At 34.0% G+C, this 19817-nt stretch overlaps 1 protein-coding gene across 1 annotated transcript in view; it reads right to left on the bottom strand.

The window, feature by feature from the left end:
* Positions 1-299: 299 nt before the first annotated feature.
* Positions 300-19817, bottom strand: part of LOC133331145 (heterogeneous nuclear ribonucleoprotein K-like) — a gene marked incomplete at its 3' end in the record, with an annotated part of 83059 nt that continues 63541 nt past the window's right edge. The window contains exons 2-6 of the mRNA XM_061539540.1: positions 18057-18157; positions 11992-12048; positions 10373-10416; positions 3090-3162; positions 300-412 (exon numbers count right to left, since the gene is read on the bottom strand). Coding sequence (XP_061395524.1) covers positions 300-412; positions 3090-3162; positions 10373-10416; positions 11992-12048; positions 18057-18152 — 383 coding nt within the window. The remainder of the gene's footprint in view (positions 413-3089; positions 3163-10372; positions 10417-11991; positions 12049-18056; positions 18158-19817) is intronic.

The following is a 19817-nucleotide window of genomic DNA, read 5'->3' as shown; positions in this document are numbered from 1 at the left end:
ACATACATTATAGCAAAATGCCTAAAAATATGCAAAAAAAATTTGTTGCATATAAATTGAGTAATCCATTAAACTCTACTATTGGATATTTGTTGTGTTTATCAATAAACAGATATTTTCAAAAAGGGGATTTTTTGGAACATTTGAAAACTATGAAATAATGGACACTATAAGAAGAGTTTAGTTTGTAAAAATGCCATAGATAAATATGTAAAAAACATTTTTTTTGGAAAACTTCTTAAATCCCTTCAATTACTTTTATATTTCTTTCAAATAATTTCATGTAATGGAACAACAACAAAAATACGGTACTTACATCACGAACTTCTTTGATTTTTTGACCGCCTTTGCCGATGATGCAACCGGCCAAACTCTGATGAATGAGTAGACGAACATCGTATTCATTATCACGCTGTAAGAAATGGGAAAAATGGAAATTTTAATTAAGTATACATCGAATAAAGATTGTCAATTAAAATATATATATGGAGGTTTGTTGTCAAAAATATTTTTCTAAAAGTAATACAAGCTATAAATTATCCCATATAGAGAGGTTCGTTCTCAATTAAAAATAAATCTTAGTCCAGGTGTCAGATAAGGCTGGGTTTTTGGAAGGGCACGAAAAGTACTAAATGGGCTCCCATTAGTATTTGGCGAACCGGTTGAGCAAGAACTTTTAAATTTGAAATGATTGTCACTGATGGAGTGTTGAATAGATGTATCAAAGAGTTTTTTTTCTTTTTTGGATATTCAATCCGAAAAGTACTAAAATGTATTAAATTAGTTAAAATTTCGTAGCTTGAGAATGGATAGAGCTAAAAACTTGGAGTTTAGAATGCAAATTAAGGTTGAGTGGTAGGGTCGGTATAAGAAGGTGGTTTTAAAATCGTGTTCTCATGTATACGAAAAGTACTAAATTTGGTACACTTTTAATTAGGAGAAATGGATGGGGCTGGAAACCGGAATTTTGAAACTAACATTACCGTCGAAGTGTCGGTTTTGGGATACCTATGTGCACGAAAAATAATAAATTGTACTATATTCCGTAAAATTTTTATTTTGGATGAACCGATACAGCTGGAACACTGAAATTTGGAAATAAGATTACTAGTACATTGCAAAATTGAGGTATGTTTCTAGTTTGGAAAATGCGTACTAAATTTAGACTACGGTGAAAATTAACCTCATCGAAATATTGGTTTTAGATCACATGTTTCTTTGGTCCAAATTCGTTACAGATCATTTGGAATCGTCTCTGTGTCTGTCAGGCTGGTGCGCACGATAATCCTCAAAGGCAGTAACCGATTTCTTTCAAACTTTGCACATCGTAATATTTCTTCCAAACTTGAATCAAGTTCGAAGATGCGGAATTTCGGTCCACTCCTTCTGATACCTTCTCTACAAAATGGTCAACATTTTGATGAAAAATTTTGCACAACCTATTTATCTTAACCAAGTATAGATCTAGTCCGAAGACGGGACCCATGGGTCCACTCCTACTGGTACCTCCCCCAAAAAGGGTAAATAATGTCACTATTTTTAAATACACTATTAGGCAAATGGAATGTCCGATTTGATCCGAACTGTGCACATCTTATCATTTCTTCCAAACTTGAATCAAGTTCGAAGATGGGGAATATCGGTCCACTCCTTCTGGTACCCTCCCCACAAAATTGTGCTAAAAAGTAATTTTATAACATCATGCGAATGTACTATCCGATTTGAACCAAAGTTTGCAAAATTTGTTATCTTTACCAAGCCTAGATCAAGTCCAAAGATGGAACCCTTTGGACCACTCCTTGTGGTACGTCCCCCACAAAGGGTCAACATTTTCAACATATATGAATACAATTTCAGGCGAACGGACTATCCGATTTGAATCAAACATTGCACAACCTTTTTCCATTTATCTTTTAATGGATTGAAATTCAAGCCAACATAAAGGTTTTTCAAGTTTTGAGATTAAGAGAATTTTTTTTTTTTTTTATTTTCTTGATTAAGCGGCTCATCAGGCATATTGGGCAATGTGGCTTACAAATGTCTTTACCTGATAAGTTGTATTTATGTCGACTATTGTTGCGAAATTGCATCTACGAATTAAATTCAATTGTGTCAAGGTTCGGACATTTGGCATCACACCAGAACATTCCTTTTCAGAGCAAATTTTTCTTTTCAGACTACAATATTTTTCTTCAATGGTATGCAACTGCATATTGTGGAAACTTAGGAAGATAAGGAGGTGGCTTTGAACGCTAAGGTGCCGGACATCAACAGATGCCATGACAACCAGGGTTCAAATCCCAGCCGGGCTCAAGCTGAATTTCATTCATTCATTTAAATGTTTTATTAATTTGAGAATGTAGTATCTCTCTAGCTTTCGTTTTCATTGCAACTCCGATCATGTAGCTCATCTCGAAAGAGAAATTAATAAAAAAACATTCATTTTTTGCCAATTTATTTTTGATACGATTTTTGTGGATTTTTGTATCTAACTTTCAATTCCAATGGACCTCTGAATAATATTGTTTTCTGTTAATCAGTCATTGTTGTCATGTAGCTCTTAAAAGTCTCAACAAATTCCTCGTTCTTGAAGATTTCTCAAGGAACAAAAATTTGATAGAAACCGACATTAAATATCAAAAAAAAGTACTCATAAATATATGTCGTAAATCATAATTTAAACACTTTCAGTGTCAAAAAATTTTTTGTCGGAATAAAAATCTAAAATTTTGTATTTAAAATCATATATAAAGGCACAGAGTTTAGAAAAAAAAACAATTTTTATTTTAACACTCGGATAGTGTTGTCTGTCTTTCAGCAAAAAAAACATCAATTGTAACGGAACATAGGATAACCGAAAAATCGCAATGAAAGATATTAATTTTAAATATCGAATATATTCGACAAAAACACTGAAAGGGTTAAACAACCGAATTTAAACACTAACGAAGTTAATATCATTCAAAGGCATAGCATACTTTTAGGAGCATTGTTAATTAATTTACAATTTTCTTCTAAATTAAAAGAAGGTATAAATTTTGCTTGTCAAAAAAAAAAAAATAATAATAATGTATATTAACATAACTTACCTCTTCATAGTATTTCATCATATCCGTGATAATTGATATGGTATCATCCAATTCGGCTGATATCAAAATTGTTCTGAATTTGGAGAATCGAAAAAAAAGAAGAATAAGAAAAGAGAATTGATTATTAAAACATTACAAAAAGCTATAAAATATAAATAAAACAAATAAGGAAAACAAAAAAGGACATTTCTGTGTTTTGTTTAATGCTATCCCACACAAACATACATACAAATCAATTACATTAAGAGGTAAATATATAATTATTTTTTTGGTTTTGTAAAGGAGAGATTATTTCAAGGTCTAGCAAAAAAATAAAATGGTTTTTATTATTTAATTTGGTCAATGAAGAAAAATACAAGACAGAGAGAGATAGAGAGGGAAAGTAAGAGAAAGAAATCTGAGAAGATAGAAATGTGTATTTACAACAAAAACAAAATAAAGTTTTTTTCTTTCCGGGTTTTTTTGTTTAAATTCCAAGTGGTAACATAATAAGTATATATATATTACTATGCTATATAATAAAAAAAAGGACATTGTATTACACACAAACATTTAAACAAACATAAAAAGGGCAAGTGACCCGAAGGGGTCGTTATCATCATTAATGTTAGTTACGACAGGTTGGTTGGTCAATATCCTCTTCAAGGTAATCATCATCACCTCAAAAGTTCTGGTTAAACATACACACTCACAACCAATGTTGAGAAGTAGTATCTCATCATCAAATTAGTTGTGTTAGTGTGACATAATAGCTTATCTCTACACAAAACACACACACACACAAGCAAGGCAAAGGAAGTGGAAGTGGTGGTAATGATGGTTAAGAGATATGAATGAATGCAAGGGATGAAGGAAATAACGACATATACACTTGGTTCAATGTACGTAGTACCTCCGTATTAATTGAACTAAATATTGTCTGACCGCTCCCATAGATGTTATTACTTTGGCTAATGGTTAACCACAAAAGCAAAATACAAAGAAGGAAAGGAAATGTAAATGTAAATTCCATATGGATTTGACGAGTTAGCTTTCGACATGACAACAACTGCTTTTAAATGAGAACATATGAATTGATTAGTTAATGAGAAGACTGGGTTAAGGAATATAGAAATAATTTAAGAATATGTATATTGGTACGTTATTTAAAAAGGTTTAAATAGAACATATTAATATGGTTCGGATATGTTTCGAAAAGGAAGAAGTTCAATATTAGAATAATATACATAGGGTATTTTTTAAGGCTAAATAATTATCCCAAGCTAACATACATTTATGCTAGTTATTTAGATTGTTACTTCGAAAGGATAGATTTCGTGTCTGTCATAGATTTCGTGACGGTCTTGTGAATTAGAAACATTTCTCTATATTGAAGAGGAAGGCTTATTTTAAATTTAGCCTAAGATTTTTTTTTATCGCGATCTCGGCTTTATTACAAAATAAATGTAAAGAGACTGGCGAAATTGTTCGCTGTAAGCGTTGCGTCTTTATAAACGATATTAAATAAAGGGCAGAACTTTTCTCCTGCATTTTGTATACAGTCTTGTTATAACCGTGTCGTTATAAACGATTTCGACTGTAGACTATAAGATATAAAACTCACAAATGGGATAATAAGAATATTGAATTGAGTCGTGAGTGTACAATCTAATATTATGCTAAACCTGAAATAAATATATAAATCTTTCAGACCTAGCTTAATGGATTGTGACCATTTTTAAACGAAGCTAGTTTAAAAAAATAACGTGCTGGTTTATAAATTATTCGTAATCTTATCCTTCAAAAGTGACTCCAGTTTAAATGTCGTGTGTGTCATCAATTCCGCAGGGGATATATCGGATTAAATAGTCCAAGAGCATTTGTCAAAATATGGACTTATATCGAAAATTGTCAACAAATTTGGTTGTCATACGCCGAGAACAAGAATTGTAAAAGGAGTTTCAATACCACGAAGTATTTTAACGACGTATTTCACACCAAAAAATGCTGTAATTTACCATTGCGGATTTTTCGAAGTCGGAAACGTCATTTGTACAGAAAATATTGGATATTATGTTTTGAAATAGTCCCTAAAATAGAGATTTCGCAAATTTTTGGCATTTTGAAGGGTTATGATTTCTACCAAAGTGTTATTTAATATTCCGGGGTTTTGAAATAAAGAAATATCTTTGCAGAAATATTCGAAATTGAAATGAATGTTCTGTTTTATGCATTTTGATGGTCGTCGTCGAATTTTCCTACAGAAGTGGCTATAATTTCATATTCGGGGTTCATATGGAAAACTATATATTACCAGAAAAGTTTCGATATAGATCTATGTTTTAAAATTTTAGTCACATTTCCGTGACATATTCGGCTGTAATTTGACATTACTGGTCCTTGGAGGATTAAAAAACATATTTCCAGAGAAATGGAACTGAAAAGTACAAAAAAGTGCATTACGTCGGAACGGTTGGAAGTAGGACTCTGAACATTTGTATGCAGCTTCGTATATGTGAAATTATAAATATTATATTACATTCTTTTGGCAACCCTGTCGTGAATGTTCACTAATTTTGTGTTAGGGTCGTACCTAAATTCATCCGTATGCGTACGAATTTATTCACCTCAAATGTTAAATACATGTATTTCAATGAATGTTACCCAAATACGCATTGCGTATAAAAATATAATGTTGAAATATTTCAACATTGACAATGCGTATTTGAAATTTTTGTTTTTTTTTTAAATAGAATTCCAGTCATTGAAAAATTAGTTTTTCTATAAACGTAAACATTTTTTGATCAATTAAAAAAATGTTTTCATAAATTTTTGCCGTTTTCAATTGGCACAGGTGTAAATAGAGTCATTGCGTATTTGGGTAATACGGACTTCTTACAAACCCTATAAAGGTGAGAAGGTGAGTATTTTTGTACAGAGCGCAATCAATTAGGTACGACCCTTAAAGTATTGACAATAACGAAGGGCAAAAATGTTTTTTTTTTTTTTTTTGGAAATTCGTACCAAAATGTATAAATATATTACAATTGAACCGATAGACATAGAAATTTGAATCTTCTTATAAAGCTTTAGCTATTACAAATAGAACTATTACAAATAGTACCAAAGTGTTGATAAAAAGTTCTAGCTAAAATTGCAATGGAACCGATAGAAATATAAATATGAAAGGTGATATGTAAATTTAACAATTACAAATACCAAGCTCTGCTAAAATGGTCCTAATTATTAAATTATAATGGAAATGGTATAGATTGAAATCTGAAACATAGTATGTAGCTTAACTATTTAAAATATAATGATATGCATTAATATTTTTGAAATTAGTATCAAATATTGTACCACAGCGAATGGTAAGAAACAATTTTTGTACGCAAACAAAATAGTGTGTTGATTACGTTTTTATTAATTGAGTTCTAAAAATCATGGAAACCTTTAAATATTGTACATGGGCATTGAGCGATTGAAGTGATAGAGTTTGGAATTCGTGTATGTGGCTTCTAAAATAAAAATATAATTTTCCCAGCGCCATTATCGTCTAATAATAACACAGAAATTGACATTGTCTAATCTATATGTAAACCAGTGAGCGGAGCAGTATAGTCGGACGGGGCCGACCATACGATACCCTACACTACTACCACGTAACTATAACATATACACTGACATATTTTCCGAATATTACTAATATTCAATACAGTCATTCTAATTAATTTTCTATATTTTCTTCAACCTGGGTTGTATTGTAATGTTCGAAAAAATCCAAAAAGTTTAGTTTTCGGACCACTTCATCCCAAAATTATTATCTGATCGCCACCGAAAATTATAGGTGTTGTCCTTGGCCATAACTGGAACCTCATGGAACATTTCAAAGCGATGAGCGCTTTATTTCCGCCCTCTAGTGTGGTAATGGTTTACTAAATAATATCTGAATATGTAAGCACCTGTAAATATTTACGTGTAACTCCCACATCCGAGTACATACGACAATATAATTGGTATCAATTGGTATATTGGATATAGTATCAACTTCTCTGTTTTTTGACCTTCAGGAGTAAATATATACGCCATACAATACAATTTTTTTCATTTTTCACACAAAGGTCAGGATCCATTTGACCCTCTAAATATTGACCGATCTTTATCAAAACAGTCATGCTTATTCTTTGACCCAATCCCCTTCTCCATGTAAAAATTCGAGACGTTTGGCCAATAATTGCGGCCTCTGGAGCGACCAGAAAAACCGACAAAAAATCAGTATTTGGTCCATTTCATTCATCTCCTAAATATTAACCGATCTAAATATTAACCGATTGGGGTCTTCATTGGGAACCCGAACCCATCCTACATGCAAAATTTCGTGATGATTGGTCCATAACTGTGGCCAGTATCGTTTTTACAAATTATAATGGACAGACGGACGGACGGACACACATGTCTAGATCGACTCAGCTAGTCGAGATATGACGATCGGTATACTTAAAGGTGGGTCTAGGACCAATATTTCGCGTGGGTATAGGACCAATTTTGGGGCTGCACAAAGCTATAATACGCCCAGATCAACGCCCAGATGCATCTAAATATTTTGCATGTATGTTAGTGTTGGAAATTCGTATTAAATTGTACTAAATTGTTCTTAAAGTTACTAACAATTGATAAATATTCTGTACGGTATCACGGATAAGAGTAGGAATCCTGCTATTAACTACATACTTAATTACTACATAAATATTTTCCAGAAATGTGTTCTAAAAAGTATTAAATTTGGTACAAATATTTTTCTATGAAGAGCAATGTTTTTCGTGTAGAGCAGAAAGTACATATAGTATACTAACAAGTAAAAAATGTCAGTCGGTGTTGCCGACAGATATATAGCCTCAGCATTTGGTTTGCGAAGACCTTGGAGTTACACATCGGTTTTATTATTCGCTTTATATAAGGTATATATTTTTATCAATGAGGTTTGGGATATAATGTTGTTGAAATCGGTTATTCAATTCGCTACAAATATTATAAAATTAATTTTTAGCACAATTTTGTTTGGACATCAACACTTCTTAAAACTATGTTCGAAAGAAATGCCGACTAAGCTGACTAATTGAAGATGTAGGACCAATCATTATTCGTATATACAGTCGAATTCGGATAAGCGAACACCGGTTTATCGAAAAAAATCGATTAATTAAAACTAAAAACTTTAAACTAATATTTTGGATGAATTTAATCGAAAATCAGTATAAGAGAAAGACTTTTTAATTGCAAAAACACAAATATATATGAAACGAGCACCGTTTAAGAGAAAAATATCATTTTTGTAAGGTCGACGAAATTCATAAAAATTTGTATGTGCAACCCTAAAATTATGTTGCACATTTTTCCAACCACTTAAGCAAATGTCTGCGAAAAAAGTAAATCAATACCAATGCATGTTAATGTTTGTAACTTTGCACATATATATTTGAAGATTTAAAAGAGAAGAAAAAAATTTCGTAATTGTTTTGTTGTTGTTTTTTGTAATTAAAGAAAAGTCCTTATTTTTGATGGCGGGCATGATAACTCCCCACTGGAACATCGGAATCCGAAAATGTCAACTATGTTAGAAAGAGCACATGTTTGTCTCTCGTATGAACTAGGATTATTGACTTCGCTCTAACATTAACAAAATGGCGGATCTTTGAAAAAATATTTTTGGAAAATCGCCGTTTTTTTTCTAAAAATCAAGTTAGAAAATAAAGAAGATCTTCACCGATTGACTTTATCCTAGTTCATACGATAACTATACACTCACAGAGAAACGGGTAAAAATTTGGAATCGATTGGGTCATTAGTTTTTGAGTTATCGTGCCCGCCATTCACAAAAGAGAAAAACACGTTTAAGTTTGAGAAGCCCTTTAGCCGTCACTTGATGCTGACACAATAAATCGGCTATATCTTCAAGAGTTCTTGAGATTTTCTCTTGAAATTTTGTAGGGACATTCTTGAATTAGTGTAGATTTGAATTAAATCAAAAAAAAAATTTGACCCCGAGAATTAGGGGGGGTCCCCTTAATTGAAAATCCTGCCTAAAAGAAACAAATTTTCTGAAATTATGCGTTTTCGTTTAACCGAATTCCACTGTAGTACATATATCCATATTAAGTTATAATTTGTAGCTAAATTAAAGTTTATTTATTTTAACTATAAATTTTTTTGTGGTTTTGGAAAGAGCCGCTAACGAAGTAGCGGTCATATGCTAGTATATGGTATATGTTTTTATCAAAGAGGTTTCGGATTTAATGTTGATCAAATCGGCTATTCAATTTACTTCAAAGTTACAAGTTTATATATAATATTGACCCTTTTTGGGGGAGGTACCAGAGGAGAGGGGCAGACTGCTCCCACCTTCGGACTTTCCATTCGCTTGATATTGGATTTATAACAATTGAAAAGGTTGACCCTTTGTGGGGGAGGTACCAGAAGGAGTGGACCAATGGGTACCGTCTTCGGTCGGAAAGTGAATCTTTGTTTATAATTTGAGACTATCTTCCATAATTATACAATGGTTTAACTGTAGGGCATTTATGGCATTCGATTCAAATCCTATCAAATTAAGTTGTATACTTTCCGCTAGATGGCGATGTTCGTGTTTGAAGCGAAGACACAAAATTTGAACTAAGATGATACGATTTTAATCGAATGTTCATAAATTCCCTACTTTTTCCAGACATATTGTCTCATTGGTTGAAATATAATCCTGCTACAAATTGGTTACTGAAATACCAGACTCTCAAAACACTTTTGTGGTGTAATTTTCAAGGAATATTCAAGGCTTTAGAGCTTTTCTAAGTAACTGTAAGTTATTTATTTTAAGGTTGTTAAATGTTAGGTCTTCAGCAGTTACTGTTCCAATAATGTTTTCATATTAAACAACTAGGGCGGGTACTATTTTTGCCACACTTTTTTAATATGGGAGCAGACTTGGACTCAAGTCCTCGTGTTAAATATGGTAAATGTAAGATTCCAACATGCAGTGATAATTAGCAATGTTAGTCTACAAATAATACAAATTACAAACTAATTAACCTATTGTTGGCAAAGGCAATACTTCTTAAAGCTATACCCTGGCTTCCTTTCTTTCTTAATATAATAAAACTTAGACCTAATAAAGAAATTGGTTATTATTGTGGTGGGTTTGGTTTTATGGTTTTCAATAAAGTTATGATGAAATACTTATATTTATATAGGAAGAGAAGTTTAAAAAAAATGTAAATGTATATGTGTGTGAGTTTATATAGTAAGATCTTTACCGTTCGGGGCCTTGGGAATCGTCGACAGACACAGTGGCTTTATACTGCAACAGAGAGTTATTGGGGGTGGTTGTATATATTTTTTTATTTCATTGATTGATTGGTTGGTGTTGGTGTGTAGTTACAGACATTGGTCGGTTCGGTTGATTGGGTCGTAGAGTCAGAGAGGCACAGATTTTGAAACAGATCCACAAGAAAGACAACAGAAGGCGTTTTTTTGGTTGGTGATTGGTTGGTTTTGATGGTGGTACGCAGAGTTCAGTTCAGGTTATCAATGGCAAGTATTTTTGGATTTCGGGTAGTCGGGCATGGTCATTCATTTGTTTGTGAGCCGTGGGGACCAGTTGTGTTTGGTTTGGAGAGAGAGAGATTCGGCCGGGTCGTACATTTATTTTTTTTTTTAATTTGTTATTAATAACAAATTGGTGTTGAAGATCAATATTTAACAACAGAAAGGTTCCATCATGGTTGGTTGGTTGGTCGGTCGGTTGATTGGTTGGTGATTTGGTCGGGCCACAACAGGTACAGATACAGGCAGACAGGGACCATTTTTATTAATTTTTGTTTGTTCGATTTGGTCAATAAATTGAGATTTATTTAAGAGGCCAACGTTTTGGATTTGTTTTTGTTTTTTAATGAGAGATTTTTTTTGGGGGCGAGAAAAAGAGAAAGAGAAAAATTTATCATTTAATTAATGGTTAATTTCAAAATGGTAATAGATTTATTGATTTACTGATTCTTTTATTTTGGGGTTTTTTCTATTTTTGTTTTTTTTTTCGTTTTAATGATCTCATTTCAAAGTTGGATACTAAGATGGACTAACAACTAAAAGTTTTAACTACTCAAAATATTGAAATAATTCCAAGATACTACTACTGTACAGATATGCAATAAACAAAAATGTCAAGAAGATTCGGAGGAGTAGTAGTGGTCTTAATACAACACTCCACACCCCGCTGAAGTAAAACAGAAGAAGAAGAAATAGGAGTAGCACAGCAGCAGTAAAGGTTATAAAAAACAACAACAAAATAAGAAGTATTTGAAGTAGAACTAGATCTTAAACCAAGTTATGTGAGATGATGTAAAGGAAAAAAGGATTAGAAATTTAGAAAAAAAAAAGTTATGGAAAAGAAGTTATACAGCAGAGGCGTAGGTAGCATCAGCAGCAGTAGTGGCAAAGAAAGTTAAGGATAGCGTAACAAATAAAATCCCCTTAATTTGTATTTTTCTCTTTTTGTTAAAACCAATTAAACCACACTTAAATAAGAGAGCAAAATGGAATGACAAATGTGAGAGGGTGGGAGGGATGGAAACAAGAGACAGATAAACCACAAAGCAAATTGTGTAACGAGGAAATGTTTGTATTATTTAGAAACAAAGTACCCCCTCCTCCTTGAGTTCAGATTTATTTCATTAAATATATATGTAGTATTTGTTGTGGTTTTTGACAGATTTTTGGAAAATTTTCACAAAGATAACAATCTTGACTGGTAAAACAACAAACAAAGTATGTAAATAGTTTTAATGGTTTTTATTGAAAACTAAAAAAGGAAAACACATTTATCTAGAAATACTTATAGTATGTATTAGGAAGTGATTGCATGAGATGATAACAATACCTGTGTACGCATTTTCTGTATGTGTTGGCCACCTTTGCCTATAATAGCACCGGCAATCTGGAAAAAGAGAGAAAAATATATGAATTAATTTGATAGAAAAAACAGACCTGGAGGATACAGTGTTAAGCTCGGCCGGACCGAACTTTGGATACCCCCACCATAGGTATACTGACATATACTTGCAATGAAAATATAGGGAATATATCAAAAAGTGGACCTCCTAGACCGATAATTCTACAAACTGATTCATGTTAACCATTATGTTAACGACTAAATACAAATTGCAGCAATTGCTAATGGGATTTTTCCTAACACAACGCATGGTCATGTATAAAATCTTTAAACTACTGCAATTTAGATTGCAAAGTTCATTTCATTTATTTGATACAATGTAATATAAAAAAGCCAGCATGACCAATAACTTATATTAACTTATATAAAAAAATCCAAACAGAGAATAAACTAAATAAATTAAAAATACATAACTGTAAAAAAAACCCCTACAAAATGAAATTTAATGCAAACAACTAAAATAACAAATTCCAAAAAAAAGAACCCCAATCCACTGCACTTTACTTAACTTTCGCTAAGAAAAGTGGAGGGGAAAGGAAGCATAAGGAACCATACATAAAAATAAACTATATATCCCTCTCGAGCCCAAGATCAACACTAGCACCACAGACACTAAATTTCATATGTACCAGCGCATATGTATAAATCTATAATATAAATGCTAACGAACTTAAATAAAGATGGCTCCCCAGCCAAGAATTAAAAATAAAACGAAGTAACACTATGCAACCTGTAATCAGCGATTTCATCAAAGCCAACTTAATCAAATACGAGACAAATGCACAAACAGTTCCCTCAAAGGGCTCAAAGGGAGCTGATTGAACAATCTTACGACTCTAACTACAAATGATCTTTCACAAATTACAGACGAAAACCTCGGATACAACAAGTGTATAACACAAAAGGATACGATATTCAGCATACTTATCAAAGGATAGGCCAAGAAATTTAACAACAAATTTTGAAACATGATGACTACGACCCAAACCTTTTGAAGCCGATGAAAATGACCAGAGTTAGAGCCCGAAATTACCTCCAAACAATAGTTTACCTGAAACATCAACAACGACCTAGCCACCTTCATCCTAACGCCAAGAGGCAAATATGCTTGGACACTATAAAGCCTCCTAAGCTGGAATAGCACACGGGACAACAGAAGATCAATGTGAGTCGAAAAACTAAGTTTGGCATCAATAATTACACCCAAGCACTTCATTTCATCAACAATATTAATAGTAAAGGAACTAACGCAAATATTAGGCATAGAACCGCCATAGCAACAATTGAACAAAACAGCCTCAGTCTTATTCCAATTTATATCAAGATCATTGGAGGAGATCCACATAGGGAAAAATTGCAACGTTGTGTTAGCCAGATTTTCCAACCTGGCGAGATCAACACTCCTAAAGAAAACATGTATGTCATCCGCATACAAGAAGAGACTACAGCAGTAACAGAATCCTTGATTTCATTAATGAACATATTAAGAAGTAATAGGCCCAGCACAGAACACTGCGGGACTCCACACCGGATTAGACCAAAATCAGATTGGACACCCTTGTGCACAATTAACTGGGATCTACACTTCAGATACGATGAAATTAGTCTACAGGCCGAAACGGAAAACCCAAATTTGACTCTAAGCTTGCGAATAAGCAGCGCGTGGTCAATAGAATCAAATGCCTTAGACAAATCAGAACCAACATCAGAACCATCGCGAATAACATCAGTAAGGGATAATAAGTGCACCGTTGTACTGCAGCCACGCCGAAAACCATACTGAGAACTACTCAGGCATTTATGATCATCAAGAAACTCCAAAATAGCATCTTTAATAATATGCTCTACTATTTTTGACATGACCGGCAAAACACTTATTGGGCGCAAGTTAGACTGACTGTATGACGACCCTTTCTTCGGAACAGCCACCTTCCAAGCTTGCGGGAAGGATAACGTCATAAAAATACAATTAACAAAATGCAAAAAGTGAACAAAAAAACACTCTTAAAAAATTTAATAGGAATGCCATCAAAACCTACGAAATGAGGCTATGCCTAATATTGACTATATTCTATAGGAATTAGCGAATATTTGGGCTGAAGGGCTTCGCCTTATTAATGGCCGATATATGCCAATTTTGAACCCAATATTTTAGTTTTTTCTCAATACTTTCATTCAGGAGGTATCATTCCTAAATGCTGGCCGATATACTCATTATCGTCAGATTCGAGTTTTTTATCACGATATCTTTAAAATGCGGAATGATTATAACAGATGGCTAAATCGTCATAAAATTGCATACTTTGTAGGGTGAAAACTGACATTTTCCAGTAACAAATATCCCCCATACTATTGTAGAATACGCATATATGGAGATAACCCCAACATACGGAACAAATCAGCTAAGTATTTTAACCCATTAGTTTTAGAGCTTATATTTAATATGTAGCCAGTAGGTGTATATTCTTTGGATTTCATACGTCAAGACCTAATTATGGACGACACATTTCAAAAGAAAAGTTTAAAAAATTCAAATTTGTTGTAAAGTTATGAGCTTTTCAATATATAAAAGAGGGCAACATTTTGTACAGTACAGTACATACAGTCCAAATTATTTAAATCGCTTGGTATTCGAATTGAACGAATTCCGTCATCAGAATTGTTTATGATTCTTGTAAAAATAAATAAAGAAAATAATTTAAAGCAATTTTTTCGTTGATTTTACATTTGGTTTTCTTGATATTGGACTTTTATTTTTTGGAAAGTTTGTACTGTATCTCCCGAATGCAAGGATGTAGCGATGTCAAATTTCGTTCATATCCTATTTAGGATAGTTGCGGAGAAAAATTCGGGCCACAAAGAGTTAATAGAAAAAAATGGGGTTATATGGTAATTCCCTAAAGGGGTGAATATTAATAATTTTTTGGGGGGAGATTTTTTGCCTTATTTATAATTTTTAGTGGAGAGCTTTGCAAACCAATAAGAAATCGAAGTACTGAATTACAGCCGATTTGGTCGAAAAATACGACCAAACCCCCCAAAATATTGAAAATTGGGGAGTACTGTTATATGGGGGCTATCAGAAAAAGTTGACCTATATTTATAATGTTTAGTGGAGAAACTAATTTCAACCAATTCGGTTCAAAAACTCGCTCGGAGGAACATGCTGTGATCGGATCATTCCAAAATAATTTTTTATGGTGAAACTGGATCCGGAATATATATAAGGCGTCCACAAAACAAAAAATCTGATCCCCAAAACTATTGAAGAAAGTGAATCACATATGACGCTTTGAGCGTTTTTATCGTACTGCGAAGTTGGACCTAGAAATTTGTTTTTAGATACAATGGATGCCGCTCAATGATGTATCATATAATGGTTCATTATGCTGAATATGAAATGCATATCAAATCGATATATCAACAGGTCAATGATCCATCGCAAACCAGTCAATTAGCAAACAAAACAGTTGTTTCAGTACAGCAATATAGATATTATGGAAGGGCCCGCGCAGTTACCGAATCTAAATCTTTCACAGCGATATTGCTCTACTGGCTGAGCGACTGCGTCTGTGTGAATGTCATGTTTGATAGGCTTGCTGATCTAGAGGTTTAGGATTATATTTTTGTACCTCTCTCTCTAGATCAGAAGATCTCTCCTGATCAAAGGCTATGACAGGTGTGTTTCCGACGATAACACCCAAGCAAGTTCAGTTCCCCATCGACCGTTATCCTCTGCGGGAGCTTTTTTCAGCCGTCCATGTGGTGAACAGTGTGATTTTGTGGCGAATATTTTCATATTTCTCGGATGGAAGAAATTTACAAGATCAGCTATGTAGAAATTTAACGTCTCACAAATGTCATCAATAATGGGACTCAATGCCATGATCGTACAATCATCCACATACATTACGATCTCTATGCCGTCCGGTGGTTGAGAAACATTTCATAAAGGTAAAGGTTAAACAATTCCAGAGATATGACCACTCTCCTTGGGATCTCTCTGTTTCACTCTACGGGGTATGGACTTCATATTTCTGAATTCCACATAAGACTGACGTTCTCATATATAGTTGATTATTCAACGTTTCAAACTCGGTCGGAGATTTGTCTTCTCTATGTCCCCGAACAACTTGACATGATTGTATCATGATGTTATCGAAGGCCTTTGAAAAGAGAAGTAGCGCTTCAAGTGTATTTGCACTTTCACCCCGGCCTGTACGATTTGTCAGACTTCCGTAGCGGGACCGTCCCGCCTATTTTCAGGCTTCAGAAAATATGTGAGGTGTTAACGGCAAGTTGAGGGCTGATTTTAAATACTCAACACCAGATTTATACAGCTGATTAAGCATTATCATGTCAGGGCCCAACATTTTGAATGATTTAGCGTTTTTTATGACATCTGCAACGTCTTCCTTCGTAAATAGCGGTGGTACCTCATCGGCTCGGAGTGCCTTATGTGACGTAGTACACTCGTTCAATGAATTGTCGGTTAAAATAACACGCGCAACTCTTCGGGTCTTTCACAGTTACGTCATTAAATGTGACAGACGTCTCAGCTACCCCAGGATCTGAAGTAATTTGCAGCTCTCTGAGGCGGTGATTGGTAAACTCTGTGAAATTAGGCCAATCAGCTTTCCTTTGATTCAGGAAATTACGGCATTAGTCGAGGTTATAAAGTCGAATGGCCTGTTAACAGAGACGATGATAGGAAGTTGGACTGAGTCGAGTGAAATACGGGTTGCCAGCTTACGTCATTTATCAGACTCGGTGCCGCAATGGTGATGTCTGGCGAACTCTTCTTATCCTCGTGGGGGCATCCTCATTAACTGTGCAAAATGTTGAGCTATCAATTTGCTCGGCCAGCGCTGTACCCATCTGGTCATTACATAGAATACCACAACTCATGGTGGGCATTGAAATCCCATTGTACTAGGCGATTATTACCTTCTAAAAGCGGAATGATATCCGATAAATAATGCGGTATACAGCTATTTATCACCGGTATATAAACATTTAACAGCTCTACCTCGACAGTTCCACATTTGACTTTTACCTTAAACATTCAATGTATGGGTCACTAGAGTCTAGCTTAAGCGAGAAAGGTTTGTACTTGACAGTGTGGTGTAACAAGAACGCAAGACCCACTCCCAATATCCATAGTATGTTAAGGTCCTTAAGTGGATGTTACGTCTATTCTCTCTAAATACCTATCCACAGCCAAAAGCATGTCTGCTATATGCGTGAATATCAAGTTCACAATTGAGATGGAGAAGGTACAAATTATTAGCCCGAATTTCGCTATTAGTCGATTGGACACTGAAAGACTGAAAGTCCTCAATTCCTAAGCAGAGATTGAGTAATTCCGAAATAGTTGGTGACCAGATTTCGATCGTCTTGTAATTTATATTACACCTTCATTGGTTGAATAATGTAAATGATGTTCTTATTGAAGACTTCTCTCAAAAAATACATCTTAGTTTAGAGGGATATTGGGTGACAAAATTATTTTGACATAGGAGGGAAGGCATATTTGAAAGTTAAAGACAAATTTGAATTTAATTCGCATATGCAAGTTTCGCATCAGGGCGGAATGAATACAAGTTATCAACGTACGACATTTGTAAAGCCACATAGCCCAATATGCCTGATGAGCCGCTTAACCAACGGCGAAACGCGTCGCATAATGGTGGGTACGTAGGTTCTTCTCCTGGCTTTCCTTTTCATTGCAAAACTTAGATCATCAAGCTCGACTCGAAAGAGTATAAATAACCACTTAAAAAAAAAACATCGGGAAGGATATATCAATATTTCGTAAATACCAAATAGATTTTTCTGTTAAATATTTCCAAAACTCAATTCCCTTTACATTACAGGTTGACAGTCATTGTATAGAGGAGGGCTTGGGTGTGAGCAGCCATGACATATTCTATGTTAAACGTCCGTTTCCCCCCGATTTGAAATTTTCACTTTCTTAAACTTCAAATACTTACATTGCTGGGTATTAAAATGCGAACTTGATCATCGCCGTGTCGGCTGCGTTTCTCTGAGTGTGGGCCATCTTCGTGATTTTCACGTTTGATTTTCATGTTTTCTGCAAAAGAAGAAAAAAATACGGAAAAATAAACAAAATTAGTCATGAATTAATAAACAATTAAATTCCAAAAGAACCAAAAAAAAACATGATAAATACTTTTCATAAAAATATTTCGCTAATAAGAAGAACGCTTTCCCGCCTTTTTCTTTGTGATTCGATGCTGTTGTTGTTGTTGTTATGGTCAGTTATTGATTTGTTTATAAACAAAACAAAAACGCGAATAATTGAAAATTCAAAATTTTGTTTTGAAATGCCGAGCGCAACACAGCCAACAATAAATCTGCCAGTTGTGTGTTGAAGTGTTTAAAGACAACTAAAACTTTGGAATTTCTTTGAATTGCTGAAAAGCACAAAAAAACAACAAATCTCAAAAAATGCACATTAAATGTGAGCATTTTGTTGTTGTTGTTGCCTTCTGTTCATAATAAATGAATTTAACGAAAGAAAACAAAAACACGAAAACCTAGAAGCAAAAAAATAATAAATATGGTCGTTGGTTGTTGTCGATGTTGATTTTGAAACATTCAGGCGTCGTCGTCGCCAACCAGCCAACAATCAACAATATTGCTAGGTTGGTTGGACTGTCTGGCCACCAACCCAAACACACCGAGAGTGGCAACAATCGTTAGATTGTTAAACAGAGAAGTTACAATGTGTTTTGACTGAAATTACAAGTTGGCGAGATTAGCCTTTTGAGTGGAGGAATTTTGAGAAGCGATTTTATATTTTGTTGATCTTTTCCTACACTGTTCAGCATAACGAATGCTGATTTTTCTAATCTCCTAAACAATTAATAAACTGAGAGCTTAGAAGAAAAAATCGGAGAAAAAGTCAATCAATTTTAAAGATATTTTCTCTAAAAAAATCAGAATTCAGTTATGGATGATATCTCATTTTTTGATTTTTTCCTAAAGAAAAATATTCCTCAGAAACTTAGGTTCCTATAGAAAAAACAGTAAGGAAAGTTCGGACGGGGCCCTTCACCACTATGGGTACATGCAGCAAGACATGTTAATATCTGTAATTATCCTGCAGATATAGAAATTTCGCATACTTCAGTCGGGACCTAATTCAGTACTCTGGGCAAAATGTTGCTTCAATCGGACCAATATTGGGAGTTTGGTGCACAATTTACTTTAAATCGGACGAAACTATATATGGGAGCTATATCTGAATCTGAACCGATTTCAACAAAACTTCGCATTCATTAATCATGACCTAATTTAGTACGCTGTGCAAAATTTTGTCTCAATCGGATGAAACGGACGAAACTATATATAGCATGTTTAGATATAAATCTGAACCGATTCCAACAAAACTTCGCATTCATTAATCATGACCAAATTCAGTACTCTGTGCAAAATGTTGCTTTAGTCGGACCACTATTGGGAGTTTGGTGCACTATTTACATTAAATCGGACGAAACTATACATCAGAGCTATATTTAAATCTGAACCGATTTCAACAAACCTTGGCATATAACTAACTAGAACTAATTCAATACTCTGTGCAAAATTTTGTCTCAATCGGACCACAATTGGGAATTTGATGCATCAATAAGTTAAAATGGGACGAAAATATATATGGGAGCTATATCTAAATCTGAACCGATTTTCTCCAATAGGGTTCGTTCTTGGGCCAATTAAGTGACCTGTGC

This window comes from Musca vetustissima, unplaced genomic scaffold (assembly GCF_032173495.1).
Source record: "Musca vetustissima isolate MV318-11 ecotype Yass unplaced genomic scaffold, APGP_CSIRO_Mvet_v1 utg480, whole genome shotgun sequence".
Lineage (NCBI taxonomy): Eukaryota > Metazoa > Arthropoda > Insecta > Diptera > Muscidae > Musca > Musca vetustissima.
This window is presented reverse-complemented; position numbering and strand designations above follow the sequence as displayed.